The 19,460-nt window shown below is 35.4% G+C and overlaps 1 protein-coding gene across 1 annotated transcript; it reads left to right on the plus strand.

Annotated features, from left to right (window-relative positions):
- Positions 1–17,607: 17,607 nt before the first annotated feature.
- On the plus strand, positions 17,608–19,181 carry inha (inhibin subunit alpha; the record flags this gene model as incomplete). The annotated part of the gene is made up of 2 exons (XM_084129988.1): positions 17,608–17,917; positions 18,448–19,181. The coding sequence occupies 2 exons, from the start codon at positions 17,608–17,610 to the stop codon at positions 19,179–19,181; spliced, it is 1,044 nt and encodes a 347-aa protein (XP_083986114.1).
- Positions 19,182–19,460: the final 279 nt, after the last annotated feature.

Consider the following 19,460-nt stretch of genomic DNA (forward strand, 5'->3'; position numbering starts at 1 on the left):
AGGTGTTTATAGGAATAAATGTAAATTAAGAATTTGAGTGATAGTCTTTCTGCTTGAGAGTGTTTGACTAAGTTGATATTTTTAAGTGTAACTTTACAGCTATCTGATGTGGGGTCACATGAAGCATCAGCACAAAAAGTAAGTTATTCTGTTTTACACTTAATCTGTTACAACTGAATCACATCTGACTATTGCACTGAGAGCTGCACATTCATTAACGTTTGTGGCTGGTAAACAAAGTGCCACACTCTGGTAAAACCTGCAGATAAAATAAAAAAAATGATGTGTGAAGAAATCACCATGTAAATTAAGACCCCAAATCACTAAGAAAATAAGTTAGGCCATACAAAAAATGTTTATGATGCATACAGAATATAGAAAACTCAAATGATGAGCAATTTGTAAGTTTGTTACACGTTTGTAAGTATGGTTTTGCAAATGACTTTTTATTACACCTCTAGATTAGTCATCTTGTTGAGATGACACTGTTCACATTTCTTTGTTTGTTGGTCTGTGTTTTGTTTTAGGCGAAGACAAACCGATGTAAGTTCATGCTATTCCGCACATGGGAAAACGTGTGTGATAAACGCAGGCCTTTCATTTAAGAGGCTTTTTAAATATATGACTGAACTTTCTCTTTTTGACAAACCAGTATTTCATATTATATTACATTATACTTAATATTATATTAAGTTGTTTAACGTCCACAGAATTGTTAACGCCCCGCTTAACATTAAAGATTATAGTTTGTTTTCAATTGTTATCACCATCTTCTTTGACTCAAATAAAGGTACTATATGTGCTTAAAATCTTTGTACATTTTGTGCTCTTCTGTCAGATTTGTTAGAGGAACTATGCCACACAGTTGTAATGCAAACTCATTAAGAACTATAAAGTTACATGTCCTTGTAAAGACTATGAATAAAATTCAAACATATTCGTTATACAGGATTTATGTGTGCACAAAAGTAAATTCAAGAGGTCAATGTATTACAAAAGAGTGTAAGGCATATAGGAAAAAAAGACAATTAGCCATAAAGAATACAGAAATCCTCTCTCCTGGTCTATTGTGAAAGTTTATGTCGATCCAGTATGTAAAATGATATTTTTTCCCCTAATCGATGACCCGCTTTACATTTAGTTTCTCGGTTTTGTTCAGTTTGTAAAGACTACTCTCTGAGCGTGGTCAAACATGTTCATATGAAAACATGAACAACTACTACATTTTGAGAATTAAATGACAGTCCTTCTACATGACACTGCTTGAGACTAAACAAATGAAATTTATTTTAGAACATCTTTCTGGTCTATCTACGCTGTGGGATCGCAAGACACAATTAACCAACATGAAAAGTGAGTTATGCTGTTTTTCTGTTACCTATTCAACCATTACACTTCAAACTTTTCCAACTATTACACTTAAAACTTTGCGTTTCACCGCACAGTCATAGATACACAGTTCTTTTGTGTTTGTCTCTAACTAACTGTTAAGTAAATGAACTAAGTTGATAAGTAGTAATTTTAAGTGAAAGGTGCAATGTTTCTGTCCATGCCAATACTTTGACACCAGTGTTTTAGCCGTCTGTCTTTTAGGTTTGATCCAGAAAACAGATGGTGTGTTTTATGTCTTAATATATTGTTATCCTTATTTTAATGAAAACCTGCAGTTTTTGTTCACAGAAGAGTACCAAAATGTTTAGTATATCGTAAATTTCAATAGTTAGCTAGCAAATGCAAGTGAACTGTTTATTACTGTGATAATTTACAGTTATATGTGAAACAAGCTCAGTCACATCAGAGTTGAATTGGAGCAGTTATTGTCACGCATGTTTAACAGTGCTAGTGTTCTTGGCCTCATCAAAGTTCACACAAGGCACAACGTTTTTCACTGTGGTGAGTTTCATTCTTCCAAAGTTCCATTGCTTCAAAGTTTAATTGTAGCATGTAACAGTTTGGAGACATTTTTATTATTATTATTATTATTATTTTTATGGTACTTTGATTTTGTGTGCACTTTTCCTGAAACAAACTGTTAACCGTGTGTGTGTGTGTGTGTGTGTCTTCCTTACACTTTGAAAAACAACTGTTTCCTCTAATCTGCTGTAATTTTAGTGAGCTCTAGGTGTTCTCGACTTCTCTTTGTTCAAATAAGACAGTGCTCCCATGAATTTTGGGGTGGTATGTGGATATAGAATGCAGCACAAGGAACTCTTAAATATTTAATCTAATAAAACATCTATGTAGTGTTTTTAAAAACACCGTAAAACAAAGGTATGAAGACATCTGTCTATCAGAGACCTTCACAAACTATGGTGTAAAACAAAATACAGTGCATCAGAGTACAACGATTTACCTGCAAATTACTGTAATCACTTTTGTTTGAAGAAAAAACTGGTTAATCTCACTAAGTGTGATGTTTTATGACTACTGAAGGTGTCACATCCTTAGAGCATTACAACCCTGGTTGTTTCTCACCTACAGCTCCTGAATTTGGTATTTAAATAAGATTTAGGATAGTAAGTAAAACTCTAGTGTTACAATGGCTACTCCAAAAACTCCTGAAAACATCTAGAGTGATGTGTGTAACACCAACAAGAACAGCAACAGATGAACAGTTAACAAGCTTCAACAGATGAAGACCTTCACTATCCACTCCAGAAAATTAGTTTGACAAAGTTTCTACGTGAAGATGAAGATTTGGTGAAACAGGACTTTCTGATACTGTATCTGATGAGCGCGTAGGAAGATTTGTGTTTGACAAGGGGTCACACACACAGTCAAACTCTACGTATTGGTATTAGTGAAAAATAAAATTGGTACTTTTTTCAACTGGGATGGCACCCGATGTGTGGTACGTGTCAAACCAGCGTTAAGTCTGACTCTGGTCACGTTCATACACACCAGAATGCTGCAAAATGAGTCTATATTTTCAGTGGAGCGACAGTTTTCTCAACAATAGACAAAGCTGTTAAAGTTGAGTTTCATTTATTTTGAGCATTGCTAAATGGTATATTGGCATTTAATCATGGTGATGGGTGTGAATATGTATTGAATAGGGCCATGTTACAGCAAACCTGAAGATTTGTTCATTGTACTCTATGATATTGTAATGTATATTGAGTTGCTTCTGTTTCTATTACTTGTCCCCATCTCTGTGTTCTTTGCTATATGTTTAATTGTTTCTTGTTTATTAAAACTGTGATTGGATCCAATTTCCATTACTTCTAAGCATTTCTATGATACAGACTTGATCATGTTTTATTCAGATTGTGGAATACTGTTTAAAAGTGTTTATATATTTTGAAAAACATTTAAATTATTATTGATCTGTGCTGTTATATACAACATTGAGTTTTAATTTTACTCAAGACAATTTTAATATGACAATGTCACCTAAAAGTCTTTAACTTGACATAGCATCTTAACATTATCATTGGTATAGAAGTTAACAAAGTCTCCACAGAATGAAATTCCATCCCATATACTTTATAAATGCATGTTATGGATCTTTTTGCGAACAATTCACCAGTGCATCTGTTAATTTGTGTTGTTTTTTTCACCTCCTAAAGAATCAGGGTCGCAAGTTGTGCAATAGCTACTATTTTTTTTTTTTTTTTTTTTTTTGAGCTCAGACATGGTCACAAAAGAATAACAAGTTAAGTGACTCAACCTTTTATTTCATGCACAATATTTATTATATATTCATACATTGAAGTAGTAAAGAAAATGAAAAAAATGGCAAGTCTATGGCAGTCAAAAGCAGATAACCACATTCGATGTATAATCTTCGTAAGGTTCCATAGCGTAGAGTTTGACTGTGTGTGTGACCCCTTGTCAAACACAAATCTTCCTACGCGCTCATCAGATACAGTATCAGAAAGTCCTGTTTCACCAAATCTTCATCTTCACGTAGAAACTTTGTCAAACTAATTTTCTGGAGTGGATAGTGAAGGTCTTCATCTGTTGAAGCTTGTTAACTGTTCATCTGTTGCTGTTCTTGTTGGTGTTACACACATCACTCTAGATGTTTTCAGGAGTTTTTGGAGTAGCCATTGTAACACTAGAGTTTTACTTACTATCCTAAATCTTATTTAAATACCAAATTCAGGAGCTGTAGGTGAGAAACAACCAGGGTTGTAATGCTCTAAGGATGTGACACCTTCAGTAGTCATAAAACATCACACTTAGTGAGATTAACCAGTTTTTTCTTCAAACAAAAGTGATTACAGTAATTTGCAGGTAAATCGTTGTACTCTGATGCACTGTATTTTGTTTTACACCATAGTTTGTGAAGGTCTCTGATAGACAGATGTCTTCATACCTTTGTTTTACGGTGTTTTTAAAAACACTACATAGATGTTTTATTAGATTAAATATTTAAGAGTTCCTTGTGCTGCATTCTATATCCACATACCACCCCAAAATTCATGGGAGCACTGTCTTATTTGAACAAAGAGAAGTCGAGAACACCTAGAGCTCACTAAAATTACAGCAGATTAGAGGAAACAGTTGTTTTTCAAAGTGTAAGGAAGACACACACACACACACACACACACACACACACACACACACACACACACACGGTTAACAGTTTGTTTCAGGAAAAGTGCACACAAAATCAAAGTACCATAAAAATAATAATAATAATAATAATAAAAATGTCTCCAAACTGTTACATGCTACAATTAAACTTTGAAGCAATGGAACTTTGGAAGAATGAAACTCACCACAGTGAAAAACGTTGTGCCTTGTGTGAACTTTGATGAGGCCAAGAACACTAGCACTGTTAAACATGCGTGACAATAACTGCTCCAATTCAACTCTGATGTGACTGAGCTTGTTTCACATATAACTGTAAATTATCACAGTAATAAACAGTTCACTTGCATTTGCTAGCTAACTATTGAAATTTACGATATACTAAACATTTTGGTACTCTTCTGTGAACAAAAACTGCAGGTTTTCATTAAAATAAGGATAACAATATATTAAGACATAAAACACACCATCTGTTTTCTGGATCAAACCTAAAAGACAGACGGCTAAAACACTGGTGTCAAAGTATTGGCATGGACAGAAACATTGCACCTTTCACTTAAAATTACTACTTATCAACTTAGTTCATTTACTTAACAGTTAGTTAGAGACAAACACAAAAGAACTGTGTATCTATGACTGTGCGGTGAAACGCAAAGTTTTAAGTGTAATAGTTGGAAAAGTTTGAAGTGTAATGGTTGAATAGGTAACAGAAAAACAGCATAACTCACTTTTCATGTTGGTTAATTGTGTCTTGCGATCCCACAGCGTAGATAGACCAGAAAGATGTTCTAAAATAAATTTCATTTGTTTAGTCTCAAGCAGTGTCATGTAGAAGGACTGTCATTTAATTCTCAAAATGTAGTAGTTGTTCATGTTTTCATATGAACATGTTTGACCACGCTCAGAGAGTAGTCTTTACAAACTGAACAAAACCGAGAAACTAAATGTAAAGCGGGTCATCGATTAGGGGAAAAAATATCATTTTACATACTGGATCGACATAAACTTTCACAATAGACCAGGAGAGAGGATTTCTGTATTCTTTATGGCTAATTGTCTTTTTTTCCTATATGCCTTACACTCTTTTGTAATACATTGACCTCTTGAATTTACTTTTGTGCACACATAAATCCTGTATAACGAATATGTTTGAATTTTATTCATAGTCTTTACAAGGACATGTAACTTTATAGTTCTTAATGAGTTTGCATTACAACTGTGTGGCATAGTTCCTCTAACAAATCTGACAGAAGAGCACAAAATGTACAAAGATTTTAAGCACATATAGTACCTTTATTTGAGTCAAAGAAGATGGTGATAACAATTGAAAACAAACTATAATCTTTAATGTTAAGCGGGGCGTTAACAATTCTGTGGACGTTAAACAACTTAATATAATATTAAGTATAATGTAATATAATATGAAATACTGGTTTGTCAAAAAGAGAAAGTTCAGTCATATATTTAAAAAGCCTCTTAAATGAAAGGCCTGCGTTTATCACACACGTTTTCCCATGTGCGGAATAGCATGAACTTACATCGGTTTGTCTTCGCCTAAAACAAAACACAGACCAACAAACAAAGAAATGTGAACAGTGTCATCTCAACAAGATGACTAATCTAGAGGTGTAATAAAAAGTCATTTGCAAAACCATACTTACAAACGTGTAACAAACTTACAAATTGCTCATCATTTGAGTTTTCTATATTCTGTATGCATCATAAACATTTTTTGTATGGCCTAACTTATTTTCTTAGTGATTTGGGGTCTTAATTTACATGGTGATTTCTTCACACATCATTTTTTTTATTTTATCTGCAGGTTTTACCAGAGTGTGGCACTTTGTTTACCAGCCACAAACGTTAATGAATGTGCAGCTCTCAGTGCAATAGTCAGATGTGATTCAGTTGTAACAGATTAAGTGTAAAACAGAATAACTTACTTTTTGTGCTGATGCTTCATGTGACCCCACATCAGATAGCTGTAAAGTTACACTTAAAAATATCAACTTAGTCAAACACTCTCAAGCAGAAAGACTATCACTCAAATTCTTAATTTACATTTATTCCTATAAACACCTCAAAGGAGAGTCCCACAAACAAAATAGTGCTATCTGATAAAACAACACTTACAAGACAAAATTAACAAACTTTGCTCATTGCTCACGAATGGATTTTGTGTATTTATTATAAATGTTACTTTTCAATGTATGCTGTGCCCTCTTTTCTTGCTGATTTGGTCTTTTTAAATTTACAGGTGTTTTGGACACACATACAGTAACTCCTGTATAAATATGTTTGAAAGTTATTCAAGAGTGTGAACACTTTGCACCAGAGTGGTGTGACACACCCCTGCCAGAATATGTTGGCGTGTAAAAATACACACAAAGAGTTTAGCACAACTATTCACACGCACACACACACACACAAATATCTAACTATATATTGTGTCGCTTTGATTGACCCCCAAAAACGGGTGATATCAAGGTTCAAAGAAGATGGTAATAGTCTAAACATCCTAAGCTCATCTCTTTAATTTTGTGCTGGATGTTGAAGGGCTAGTGACTTCCATGATATTTTCTAGCATGAAGCTTGGTCTGGATCACTCAACACAAAGTTTTGTGTTCTGACCACACGAAGATTACACTAAGATTAGATTTCTTGAGTATTGCATGTTTGCACTGTACCCGAAACTTAAGCGTCAACATGTATCCCTTGTGGTTGTTACACACACACACACACACACACAGGTATAATTTGAAATGTAGGCTTGTCAAAAGAAAAAAAAGGTACATTACTTTACAGTACAAGGTTACTCATGTGAGGAAACTGCTCGGCTACAGTACTAATAAAAGATGCTGGTCATCAGTCTGTTTTAAAGAATAAAATAAAGTAAACGTTTTATTTAAAGGAAATAGACAACTTTTCTTGCTTTTTGTATGGCAAACAAATGTATAAAATGTTTGAACATTTAAAATCCCTGTGTGTCTTATTTTACTAGTAAGTAAAATATGTAAATTTGTTGTTTCACTCACACACACACACACACACACACACACACACACACACACACACACACACACACACTATGGGTGGGGTTAAAAACTAAAACATTTTCTTTAAAAAATACTAAAATAACAAAAGTAACAACCAAATTTATATACACTAAAAAGATGTTTTTGTGTGCGAGCCCAGAGAATCACCAGAAAGCTTTTGATGAAGTGTCATTCTTTAAACATCTAGCCTAAGCAACTGTCGTAAAACCATTTACAAACCCATTTAGGATGCACTCTTCCCCCGCCAGTTCCACTCGCAAACACCTTCACTGTGAGTTAGATAAATGTTTTGATTCTTTGTCTTTTTAACACTGATCCTATTGGCGTTGGGAAACAGATACAGATGTTCTAGAAAAAACGACACCTTTTCTTGTTGAGAAGAATATAGCACGGGATGTGTGGGTAATTATAGGCCTCTTTGGCTTGATGAACGTGTCTGATTCTTTGTCTTAGGCATTAACATAAAACCTAAAGTTCAGGTACTACTGAGGTACACACACACACACACACACACACACACAGTTGTTCTTAAAAGAACATTTATCACTCTACAGATAAGGCGTTGTCGGGAAAATTCGTTTCGTGTACCTACCCCGAAGTGATAAAATAAAATTCTGTATCAAAATGTATAAGGAAAGACCAGTACTTTGTTTAGGCTTGGTTTGTAGGGAATTAAAAACCTGTGCACATATATTCAAACGCACATAACTATAGAACCAATTCTTAATGCGCATGTGAACGCCATCAGCATTTCTCACAGGTTCGCGTTTAAAGTCTGTGTAGAGAGAATGGTGTCGTCTTAGCGGCCCCTAATTTAATAACAAATGATCGTTGCGACGGAAGCGAATCAATCAAAACTAACTTTAGCTGGAAAATAACTTTATTAAAGAACCGCTATAAAGCCAAAACAATCTCTGTTACCTTAAATTATACGCTTATCTCTGTAAAGCTGCTTTGAAACAATCTACATTGTTAAAAGCGCTATATAAATGAAGATGAGCACGTGTGATGCTCAGATTCTCAAATAGGCCACACATGTACATTGAGCTTTGTCTTGTCGTTGCAGCAAAAAATATAAACACAGTCGTCTGGTAGCTTTTTACTGTGGTCCCCGACCACACGAAATCTTGTGTTAGGAGTTAAGCCATCCCACTCGGCGATGTATAACGGATCATCACCACAGTCGTTCAAATCTCTCCAAACGTAGTTGAAAAACAGAAACCAGTCTTTGTCTTGAAAAATCAGACATGGAGTATGCCATGTAAATTCATCTGCAGTGTAGAGTTTCACAATACGCAACACCTTGTCAAACGCATATCTCAGCACGCGTTTACCAGACACTGGGAAATCACATTTCACATTAGCTATGTCTTCATGAAGAAACTTTGTCAAGCTAACATTTTGCTTTTTCCTAGGTGCAAAAGTTAGTTCCTCTCTCATTTCAACAGGTCCTCTTGTTGGCAAAATACACATGACCTTTCTAGGGGTTTTAGGAGTTCCCGGAGCAAACATTGTAACAGGAAAAGATGCAGAAAGTATTCTGTGTCTAACACTGCAGCCCCTAACCTTATTTAATCCATGGTGTAGGTAGTGACGTAGGTGTGAAAAGGCAGACCAGGGAGGACCATATCATAAAACTTCATTGGCATATGGCGAGGTGTGAGTATTCACATGTCAACCAGGAAGCAAATCTCACCAAGCTTGACACTGTAAATCAGAGACCCTGTTTTTGACACATGGATTCCCTGTCAATCACTAGGGTCATAAATCAATCAAATATCAACCCAAAAGTGACACATGGATTCCCTGTCAATCATGAGTGCCAATGGGCCATAAATCAATCAAATATCAACCCAAAAGTGACACATGGTATATGTTAATACTACTTCTCTATAGTAGTACTAGGTTATGTTTTTATGTTATTTCTCTCTTTATATTTGGCAGGACGGCTCTGCACCGTCACAGTCAATATGTGTGCATGTGAACCAGAAACCTGCACTCTGCTAAGGTATCTGGCCAGCAACAGCTGACAAGCCCCAGACAGCCTTCTCCATCCCTCTGCTATAGCTTTTTGTTTGTCTGTCACTGGAGTGTCAGGTTTCTGTTGAGGGTTTTTGCAACACCCTGCGCTGGAAAAATAATAAATTTTTAATAAAAAAAGACAGCGTTGCAGATCATACCATCGTTGCTTCTGGATTAGCAACTGTAAGGCTTACCTCTCTGGGCCATCTTCAATCTAAAACATAAACAGAGAGAAACTTGTACAAGACAGATTTTTGAACAATGAATTCTAAACAGCCCAAAACCAAATTTTGGATTGTTCAACAAAGACATAGAGCATGGAAGTAATAAATTTGAATATTACATACATTTACACTAGTATATTTCCTTTTTTTAAAATAGAATGTAAGTTTCCCAAGGTGAGATTTGTGTCATGACTCATGAAAGGAGTATTTTTTAGCAACATTTTGTATTTAATGTGATCTAAAAATTAGAAAAGGTTAGCCTTTTTATTGATATATAGAGCTAATAAAAAATCTGATCTTTAAAATGTCGATTTGTACCGTGCAAACTAGAACATGAGTGCTTCCCAATACACAAATTGATGCATCCTTATTTTCTCACTCCGTCCTTCACCCCGAAACTGCGTCTTCCCTCGAAATTGGGTGTTGAAATTTTATTGAATGCTGAATGTTGTGCTTGTTCAATTTACGCAGCTCCCCCGTTAATGATCTAGCACCCCCTTAGCAGCTAGCACCTGAGTGGCTGCGTTAAGAATTCTCTGGCGCTGCCCCGCGGGGATTATAATGGTCATTTTCGTGAATATCAAACTAATATCAAATATACAACTAAATTAACCGCAGTCCGTTGGCAGTGGTTGTATCCAGACATTAATAAACTAATACAGTTCACTTGAATTAGGCTAGTGAATGAAAAGGAATGAGCAAAATCGAACTGAAGGACTTGTGGATGCCGAGACGCGGGAATTCATTCGGCGGGACTTTCACTGCCTGTGTATTCAATTTAAGTGTGCATTGTACTAACGTTATAAAATGTATAATATGACTAATAACACTGTGGTTGTCCATTCATTCGATTTTTGAACAATGAATTCTAAACAGCCCAAAACCAAATTTTGGATTGTTCAACAAAGACATAGAGCATGGAAGTAATAAAACAAACTTGCCACAGAAGTCCTTGCAACCTGCTGGGAATGTATGCTGTAAAGGGAGCCAAAAAAAAGTTAGGTAAAGAGATATTAATGTAACACAGACAGGCAGACAAATAGATAGACAGCTAAACAGACAGACAGGCAGACCTGTGCCTTTGGGTTTTATTTTTCAAGTTCAATGTCGAGGACAGCAATAAATGTGACACAAACAGACACCACAGTATATTTAACGTTAACGTTACTTCTAATAGATTGCCAGTGTTCATCTTTTGCATTAATGTAATTGTAAGCTTCCTCGTGTGGGATCAAATCCAGCCAAGCTTTGTTCAAACCCACAGAACTTTATTTTACATTCTAGTCAAGTCAAGATCAAGATCCCAAGGTTTCCAAACAGCCATAAAATACGTCTTGGGCTTGAATACTTCACTCAAGTCAATATGGGTAGCGTTAGGCCTATGATATGGCTTCAGTGAAGCGTTATCGAGCATACACAATATGCAATAAGCCTTACTGTCAATGTGTAAAAAGTAATTTTTACAGTTTAACTTTGCGTTTAACTAGAAACTAAATTCCCCCATTAGCTTCAGACATAAAAACCTGCTTATTAGCAACGAATGTTCACTTAAAGCATGTAACGTAACAACAGGCTAATAACGTAATAGGGCCTAGCCTGTAATGTCTGCAGACACATAGCAATACGGTTATCTCATGTCAACAATCATGTCACAATCACACTGTAAAAAAATTAACGTAAAATCAACAGTAACTTACTGGCAACAAATATCCAGCAAGCTTCAGTATTTCATTCCACGGTAAAATTACTGTAAATCTGACAACAGTACTTCACAGCATACCATATAATAACTTACACGCAATACGATTTTATGTATTGTTTTCCCTTATTGGCTAATTAATTGCAGTTTAAATGCTCATTTAAATAACTTAAATCATTTTAATGGTCTTACCTGAAAATATCAAGCTAGAAATATGTTATGTGCTGGCTTTCCTGAGGTAAATGTTATGTGACATAGGCTAATTGTTCTCCAGCTGTTTTATTGACCCCTTTGATTGATTGGTCGATATTATGTATGAGGAATATACATTTCGGTAAGTTGTAACTGTTACTGTATCTTTCAACAGTGTTCATTCGTGTTTAACGTTATTTAATATTAGCTAGAGATGATCGGTTCAGGTGCCGCTAGGGATCTGTCGCGTCACATTTACAAGCGCCAAAACGGCATTTCGTAATAAAAGTGACAGAATCTATTGGCTAATTAATTGCAGTTTAAATGCTCAGTTTTATCATTTTAATGGTCTTACCTGAAAATATCAAGCTAGAAATATCGCAACGTTGCCGCCCGCGTCATCCAGTAGATTTCCCGATTAACCATGTGGATGGATGATAACAGCCTACCAGTAGACGCAGGAGGCCACCTTCTGGCCCATACCTATAAGCTGATAACCACTGATAACGCCCATTCAATCGAGTGATAACATTCGAGTAGGCAGTGTAATTTTTTTTTTGTTCCGTTACCTCCAACCCCCGTAATGTAGATATGAACACAACTGGAAAAACTTGGCCGACGTGTTTTGGAGAAAAACATTTATTTCATAATTTGATTTCCTCCCCACTTTCAATTCTTTTACTTCAATGAAAGGTTAGATTTTTGCGATTTTTTTTAATGAAAGATCAAAAGGATAAACAATGCAGGTTTATTTTTTTACAGCCATTTTTGATCATATTTACCAGGGGTTCCATTAATTCTGTCCACCACTGTATTTGCCCATCGGCAGCTATAGTTGCCCCACATTCAAATACGATTTAAAAAAAAAAAAAAAAAAAAAAAAAAAACTGTGGAAAATAAATGCAGAACATGTTTACATAGGATACTATTAACACGACTATATGCATGAAACCATTCAGAAAAATTTGGCCACAAATAGGTTAACTAACATGAACTAACCATGAGCAATACATTTGTTACTGTATTTGTTAATCTTTGTTAACTTTATACAACTGTTCGTTGTTTGTTCATGTAACTTTTGATTTTAATAATGTATTAGTAAATGTTGAAATTAACATAACACAGATTAATAAATGCTGTTGAAGTGCAGTTCATTATTAGTTCATGCTAAATAATGTAGTTAACTAATGAAACCTTATTGTATAGTGTTACCAACATAATTATATATTTGCTTCTGTTAACATAACTTACAAAAGTTCAAACATAAGAATTTCAAAGAACTTCTTCTTTTTTTTTTCTTATACATTTTGGTAATGTATGTGAAGTGGCTGAACTGATCTTCTCTATTGCAAAACAGTTCTGCCAAAAACTGGCAAACACCAGACAGAGATATTTGCACAGCAAGGTCAAGCCACAAGCGTTTGATAATGTAATATCTTGTTTGTACTTTTCAAGCTCACATGGGAAAGCAGGTGTCATAGTATCCAAACTCTCTGAGAAAATCTTACAAAGAACATAGAGTAATACGATTTTGCCAATAATGAGTTTTGATGACAGGCAACAATAGAATTCTCAAAAATATAACTCTATAAAAATATATTCTATAAAAATATTTGAGCTATTGTAGAGCCACTATACAACCACAAAATAATATATAGTTCAAATCTAAAACCCTTGTGAGTATGGAGAGAGAATTGTGTCTTTATTACATGCGAGAAAATAAATGATCTGAGAGAAAAAAAAAAGTTTGAGAGAAAAAGTTATCACACTGATAGCAAAAAAGCATTTCATGAGAGAAAAAAAAAATATTTGAGAGAAAAAGTTTTCATACCAATAGCAAAATATAATAATATTTGAGACTAAAAAAAGTTTTGAGAGAAAGTATTTTCTCATAGAACATAAAAAAATATAAATTTGAATTTTAAAAAAATATTTCTGAGAAAAAAAATCTCTCTCAAAATACTTTGAAAAAAAAAAAACTCTAATATATTATATATTTTGCTATCGGTGTGAAAACATTTTCTCTAAAAAAAAAGTGTTTCTCTCAAAACGCTTTTCTTTGCTCTTGATGCAATTTCTTGCTCTCATGTCAGGATTTTGCTTTCACTGTGAAAATTGTGTCATGGGCGGGGCCACATTCCTATTGGCCAGTCGGGTGAGCATCATCTTGTCTTGGGAGTCGAACTGAATCATTACGCCATAGGCCTATTTCACAAAATGGCGACCGAGACCGGAAGTAGGGTAGCGATACTTCCGGTCGCGCAGCCGCCCGCTACAATCGCCATTCATTCCAAAGAGTATAGAAGTACCTTTGTTCATTCTCAAAATGGACTGTGAACAGCTTGTTTTCTCTATCATTAATAGGCTATATCTTACAAACGTAAGAATAGCAGATGTTGTCCGTTTTGTTGGTAGTTTTCAGGGAGCTGTGACAAGATCGAAATTGGACAAAGGTTACAAATTATTCTTGACGTTTGCTTACATAAAAAAAAAAGTTCCATTCATTTTGGCATGGCACTTGATGACTAAGCTCACACTTACAATATAGCTAAACAAAATAAATAAATAAATTGAAATTATGTCTGATTGTAGGCTATGTTTGAAATCTAGTGGCTTTTGTTAAAATTTCATGTTATTAAGTGTTAGTTTGTCCCGGAGATTGCAGCAATATTCCACTAGTGACTAGATTATGGCTCATTTTTCATGTTACCACCATGAATTAAACTAAGAATTGTACATCTTTACAGTGAATTTGACCTAACGTTGCTAGTAGGGTCTAATAATGAAATTAAGGCAAATAATTAAAAAATGGTTAGACTAAAAACATGAATGAAGTGAGTGATATTAGGCCTACATGTTTTTAAAAAATCATGATGTTACAAAATCACATTTTACTGTCAGGTCCCCTTATGAAAAGAAAATATATTTCCCTATATATGAATGATCAATACATTGAATGGTTTAACAGTATATTTGAAAATATACAGAATAATATATTGTGTTAATATTACAATATATTGAATAATACATAAAGAATTTTCATATATTTAAAAATGTGAGACATATATTTACTAATATATCAATGTATGTAATTTTATATTCAGTAATACGCTTCATAATATATACAGGGATTGAAGTTCTCAGTCGCTACGAGAGTATACGACGGATTTCCGTCAATATCAGGGTTCCCCCTGTCCTTATATCTTAAATTCACTGTTCAGAATTTTAATGCTGTAAATATGCTTACATTTCTCAAATAGTGTAATAAATGTCTTAATTTTAGTTTGAATGGGAAAGACGAGGTGTAGGCTATTCACCCAGCTTAGGGGGATGTGGTCAAAGCCTGGAGTGGAGCAAAAGCATGTTCCTCTCTCCACTCTAAGCGTTCTGTTATCACTCCGCTCCTGATCCACTCCGGGTTTTCCAGTCCCGCTCACGGAAAAACTGCTCCGTGTTCACTCATTTTTAAGAAAGTTACAGAAAACAACTTCTACAAACAATTTTAATTTGCCAACAGTTAATAATAATAAATAAAAGTGCATGAAGTGCAAATCAGATAACAATCAAGTGCAATATAAACATGTTTTGTCAGGGCATCACTCCCGAACCGGCATCAACACTCCATTAATTTATATAGCGCTTTTAACAATGTAGATTGTTTCAAAGCAGCTTTACAGAGATAAACGTATAATTTAAGGTAACAGAGATTGTTTTGGCTTTATAGCAGTTCTTTAATAAAGTTATTTTCCAGCTAAGGTTAGTTTTGATTGATTCGCTTCCGTCGCAACGATCATTTGTTATTAAATTAGGGGCCGCTAAAACGACACCATTCTCTCCACACAGACTTTAAACGCGAACCTGTGATAAACGCTGATGGCGTTCACATGCGCATTAAGAAATGGTTCTATAGTTATGTGCGTTTGAATATATGTGCGCAGGTTTGTAATTCCCAACAGACCAAGCCTAAACAAAGTAGGCTACACTGTAAAAAAAAAAGAAGTCGTGTCTGACATATTTATTGTCCATCCACGGCAAGATTTTTAGGAGTCAAAATCGTGTAATCTGACACCGTGACTATCGTAACAGACACAAAAATCTTGTAATCTGAACCAGGCATATGATCACCGTGAATCATCCAACGCTATCTCACGACCAATTCGTACGAATTCGTACGAATGATAAAAAGATGGCTAATTCGTACGAATTCGTACGACCTCACTCGTACGAATTTGTACGATTTGTCTAAACCCACGTGATGGGTAGGTTTAGGGGCGGGGTCAGGGGTAGGTCATTCGTATGAATTCATACGAATTGGGCAATTCGTAAAATATGTACGATTTTGCAAAAATCGTACGAATTCGTACGAGTGAGGTCGTATGAATTCGTACGAATTAGCCACCTCGTAGAATTTGTACGTTTTCCCGTGAGATCGGGTTGGAATCATCTTACCCAAACATTGGAGTGTCCGTGCCCAACTAAGGCAGAGGCGGCATCTATGCCGGTGAACCGAACAATGGTGTAATGATTCAGTTCGACTCAAGACAAACCGATGCTCACCCGACTGGCCAATAGGAACGTGGCCCCGCCCATGACACAATTTTCACAGTGAAAGCAAAATCCTGACATGAGAGCAAGAAATTGCATTGAGAGCAAAGAAAAGCGTTTTGAGAGAAACACTTTTTTTTTTTGAGAAAATGTTTTCACACTGATAGCAAAATATATATATTTGAGAGTTTTTTTCAAAGTATTTTGAGAGAGATTTTTTTTTCTCTGTTTTTTTTTTTTTTTTTTTTGTTCTATGAGAAAATACTTTCTCTCAAAACTTTTTTTAGTCTCAAATATTATTTTTTGCTATTGGTATGAAAACTTTTTCTCTCAAATATTTTTTTTTCTCTCATGAAATGCTTTTTTGCTATCAGTGTGATAACTTTTTCTCTCAAACTTTTTTTTCTCTCTCAGATCATTTATTTTCTCGCATGTAATAAAGACACAATTCTCTCTCCATAGGTGAGCACTTATGAGTTCCTTAAAGACATAATTCACCCAAAAAATTCTGAAATTATTTACTCACCCTCATGTTCTCAAGTCAAGTCACCTTAATTTATATAGCACTTTTTACAATGTTGTAAACTTGCTTCTGTGAAACATAAAATGTTTGGTTTTTTTTTCAGTGTTCACCAAAATGGTTTGGTTACCAACATTCTTCAGATATATTATTTTGTCCACAAGTCCATACAAGAAATGAAGACATAAAGGTTTAGAATAGCATGACATTGACTAAACAATGACACTTTCCTTCCATCCAATCAAGTGTGTTGGGGCTAAACTCTACATTAAGTTGTCCCTCCAAGAGCAGGATTGGACACTTCTGACTTATAAGGCACAATTCAATAACATCTCATTCACATACTAAATATTGTAGGCTTCTGTATTTAAGATCAGAAACATGGGTTAAACATTTCAAGCAGGAAGAATAAAAGCACGATCCACTTTTGTGAAAAAAAAGGAAAAAAAAGAAAGAAAAATAAATCTTATGTTATACTGTGTCAATTTCCTCCAAGGACAAGGGAACAGGGAAATCACAGGGAACTGTATCCAAGAATTGTAATCTCAAAAGCTGTTTTATCCTGTCCAGACACTGATAGCATGAACCCAAACAAATAGTTGCCATTTGCTAAAGTGTAAAAAAAAAAAAAAAAAAAAAAAACAGATATTACAGACTTCTTCTACAACATAGATCTGTAAGAGAGAAGACACTAAACCTAGCTGAACTTGATTCCAGCTCTCTCTCTCTTTTACCTGAAATAGTTTTTTATTTTTTTTATTTTTTAAATTGTCATATTTAGTCTGCTTTATCCTCTGTTGAGTTTTGAGGATGTTGACCTGGACCAGCTGTTTGTCTTCATTTGCTTGTGCCCTGATGCTGTGGGCTTTGTTTTCACCTCCACTGGTCCAGGCCTGTCAAGGAGATGAATTGCCGCGTGACATGGTGCTTGGCTGGCTGAAAAGACGGATCCTAGAAGGTTTGGAGATGGATGAGCCTCCTCTGCCAGTGCTGCAGCTACCAACAAGGCAAGCAGTGAACAGAGGTGCTCAGCATGTTGCTTCGCGAATGACTAGGGAGACAAGAGTTGGAATAAGACACCATCAGGAGTCTTCACAGGTTATTCTGTTCCCAAACTCAGGTAAGCTCCAATAGCTTTCTTAGAGAAATATTGCAGCTTCAACATGAATAACATAACTACATATTATAAATATTATTATAATCATATCATAAATATTTAAAATATAAATATTTTAAATACTCTGTCAGTCAAATCATCTTGTGGTGTGAAGCAACACAGAAATGTGTACTCTTTTAAAGACAATGCAAGGTTCATACAAGTGCGAAACCTAATGAAATATAGGACTTTTTTTTAATGGTTAAGAGGTGCTCACTACGTGGAAGGAAAATATGTTTAACTTTTTACTTGATAGTTAGCCTACACCACATGACATTTTTAGAGTCATACAATCTAAATGCTTGTTAAAAATTGTATAAAAGATAAACAAAAAACATATGAAACCAACATTAATTGAAAAAATTATAATTTTCTTTATCGTGGACACATTGATCCGCCTTAATTATTAAATCACATTTTAAAGCCAAGGTTATCTTGCCATGCTGACATTGTTTCATTTGATACACATTCGGACCTTTCTTATTAACTTTCAGAGTCTACATGCAAGGATATGCCTGATCACTCCTCAGACGCTGCATCCCGTCACTTTACTTATTACTTTCAGCCCTCTATGGACAGCCAGGACTCCGTCATCACCTCTGCCCACTTCTGGTTCTATGCTGGAGAGACCATCGCTTCTAGTAACATCTCGGCACCCCTTTTCATTCTCACTCATTACCAGGAGCTGCTCCAAGCATCTAACAGTCCAATCAAACGCTGCCCTGATGGCTGGACCACCTATAAGTTAGCTCCCCATCTCCACATTGCCATGGCTGATGGCCCTTTCATGCTGCAGGTCCGTTGCCCATCCTGCAATTGCTATGATTCAGAAGATAAAACACCCTTTCTGCACCTCCACACACGCTCAAGCGGCCCTGACCGCTCCCGCAGGGCACCCAAAATCCCTTGGTCACCGGCTGCAATCGAAAATCTCAGGAGACCTGCTTCTGAGGACGCAGATTGCAGAAAAAAACAGATCGAAATCTCCTTCGAGGACCTTGGCTGGAACAACTGGATTGTTCATCCTAAAGCTTTCACATTTTACTACTGCCATGGCAACTGTTCCAGCACTGAGCGCACTACCACCCTACTTGGGATCAACCAGTGCTGCGCCCCTGTTCCAGAGAGCATGAAGTCCCTCCGTTTCACCACCACCTCAGACGGGGGATACTCATTCAAGTACGAGACCCTACCTAACATCATACCAGAAGAGTGCAACTGCATCTAACACTCTAGAGTTGTTTAGCTTTAAGATTATCTGTAAGGGGTGAGAATGTTTTTTTTTTTTTTTAAACACAAGTCAGCTATTTTAAATGCTGTGTGGATTAAGATACTGTAGATAGATAACCTCTACTTGTAACTTTAACTTTATCAAACTTTAACCTTCATTAACATGACAACTGTTGATACAAAAATTAGTAAAAATATTGCTCTATAACTTGTTTAAATTTCTTTATGCAAATAAGACAGCTTGTACTAAATTAAACGAGTATGGGGTCTCTGCGGA

Source organism: Abramis brama (genome assembly GCF_963993115.1).
Source record: "Abramis brama genome assembly, chromosome: 11".
Classification (NCBI taxonomy): Eukaryota; Metazoa; Chordata; class Actinopteri; order Cypriniformes; family Leuciscidae; genus Abramis; species Abramis brama.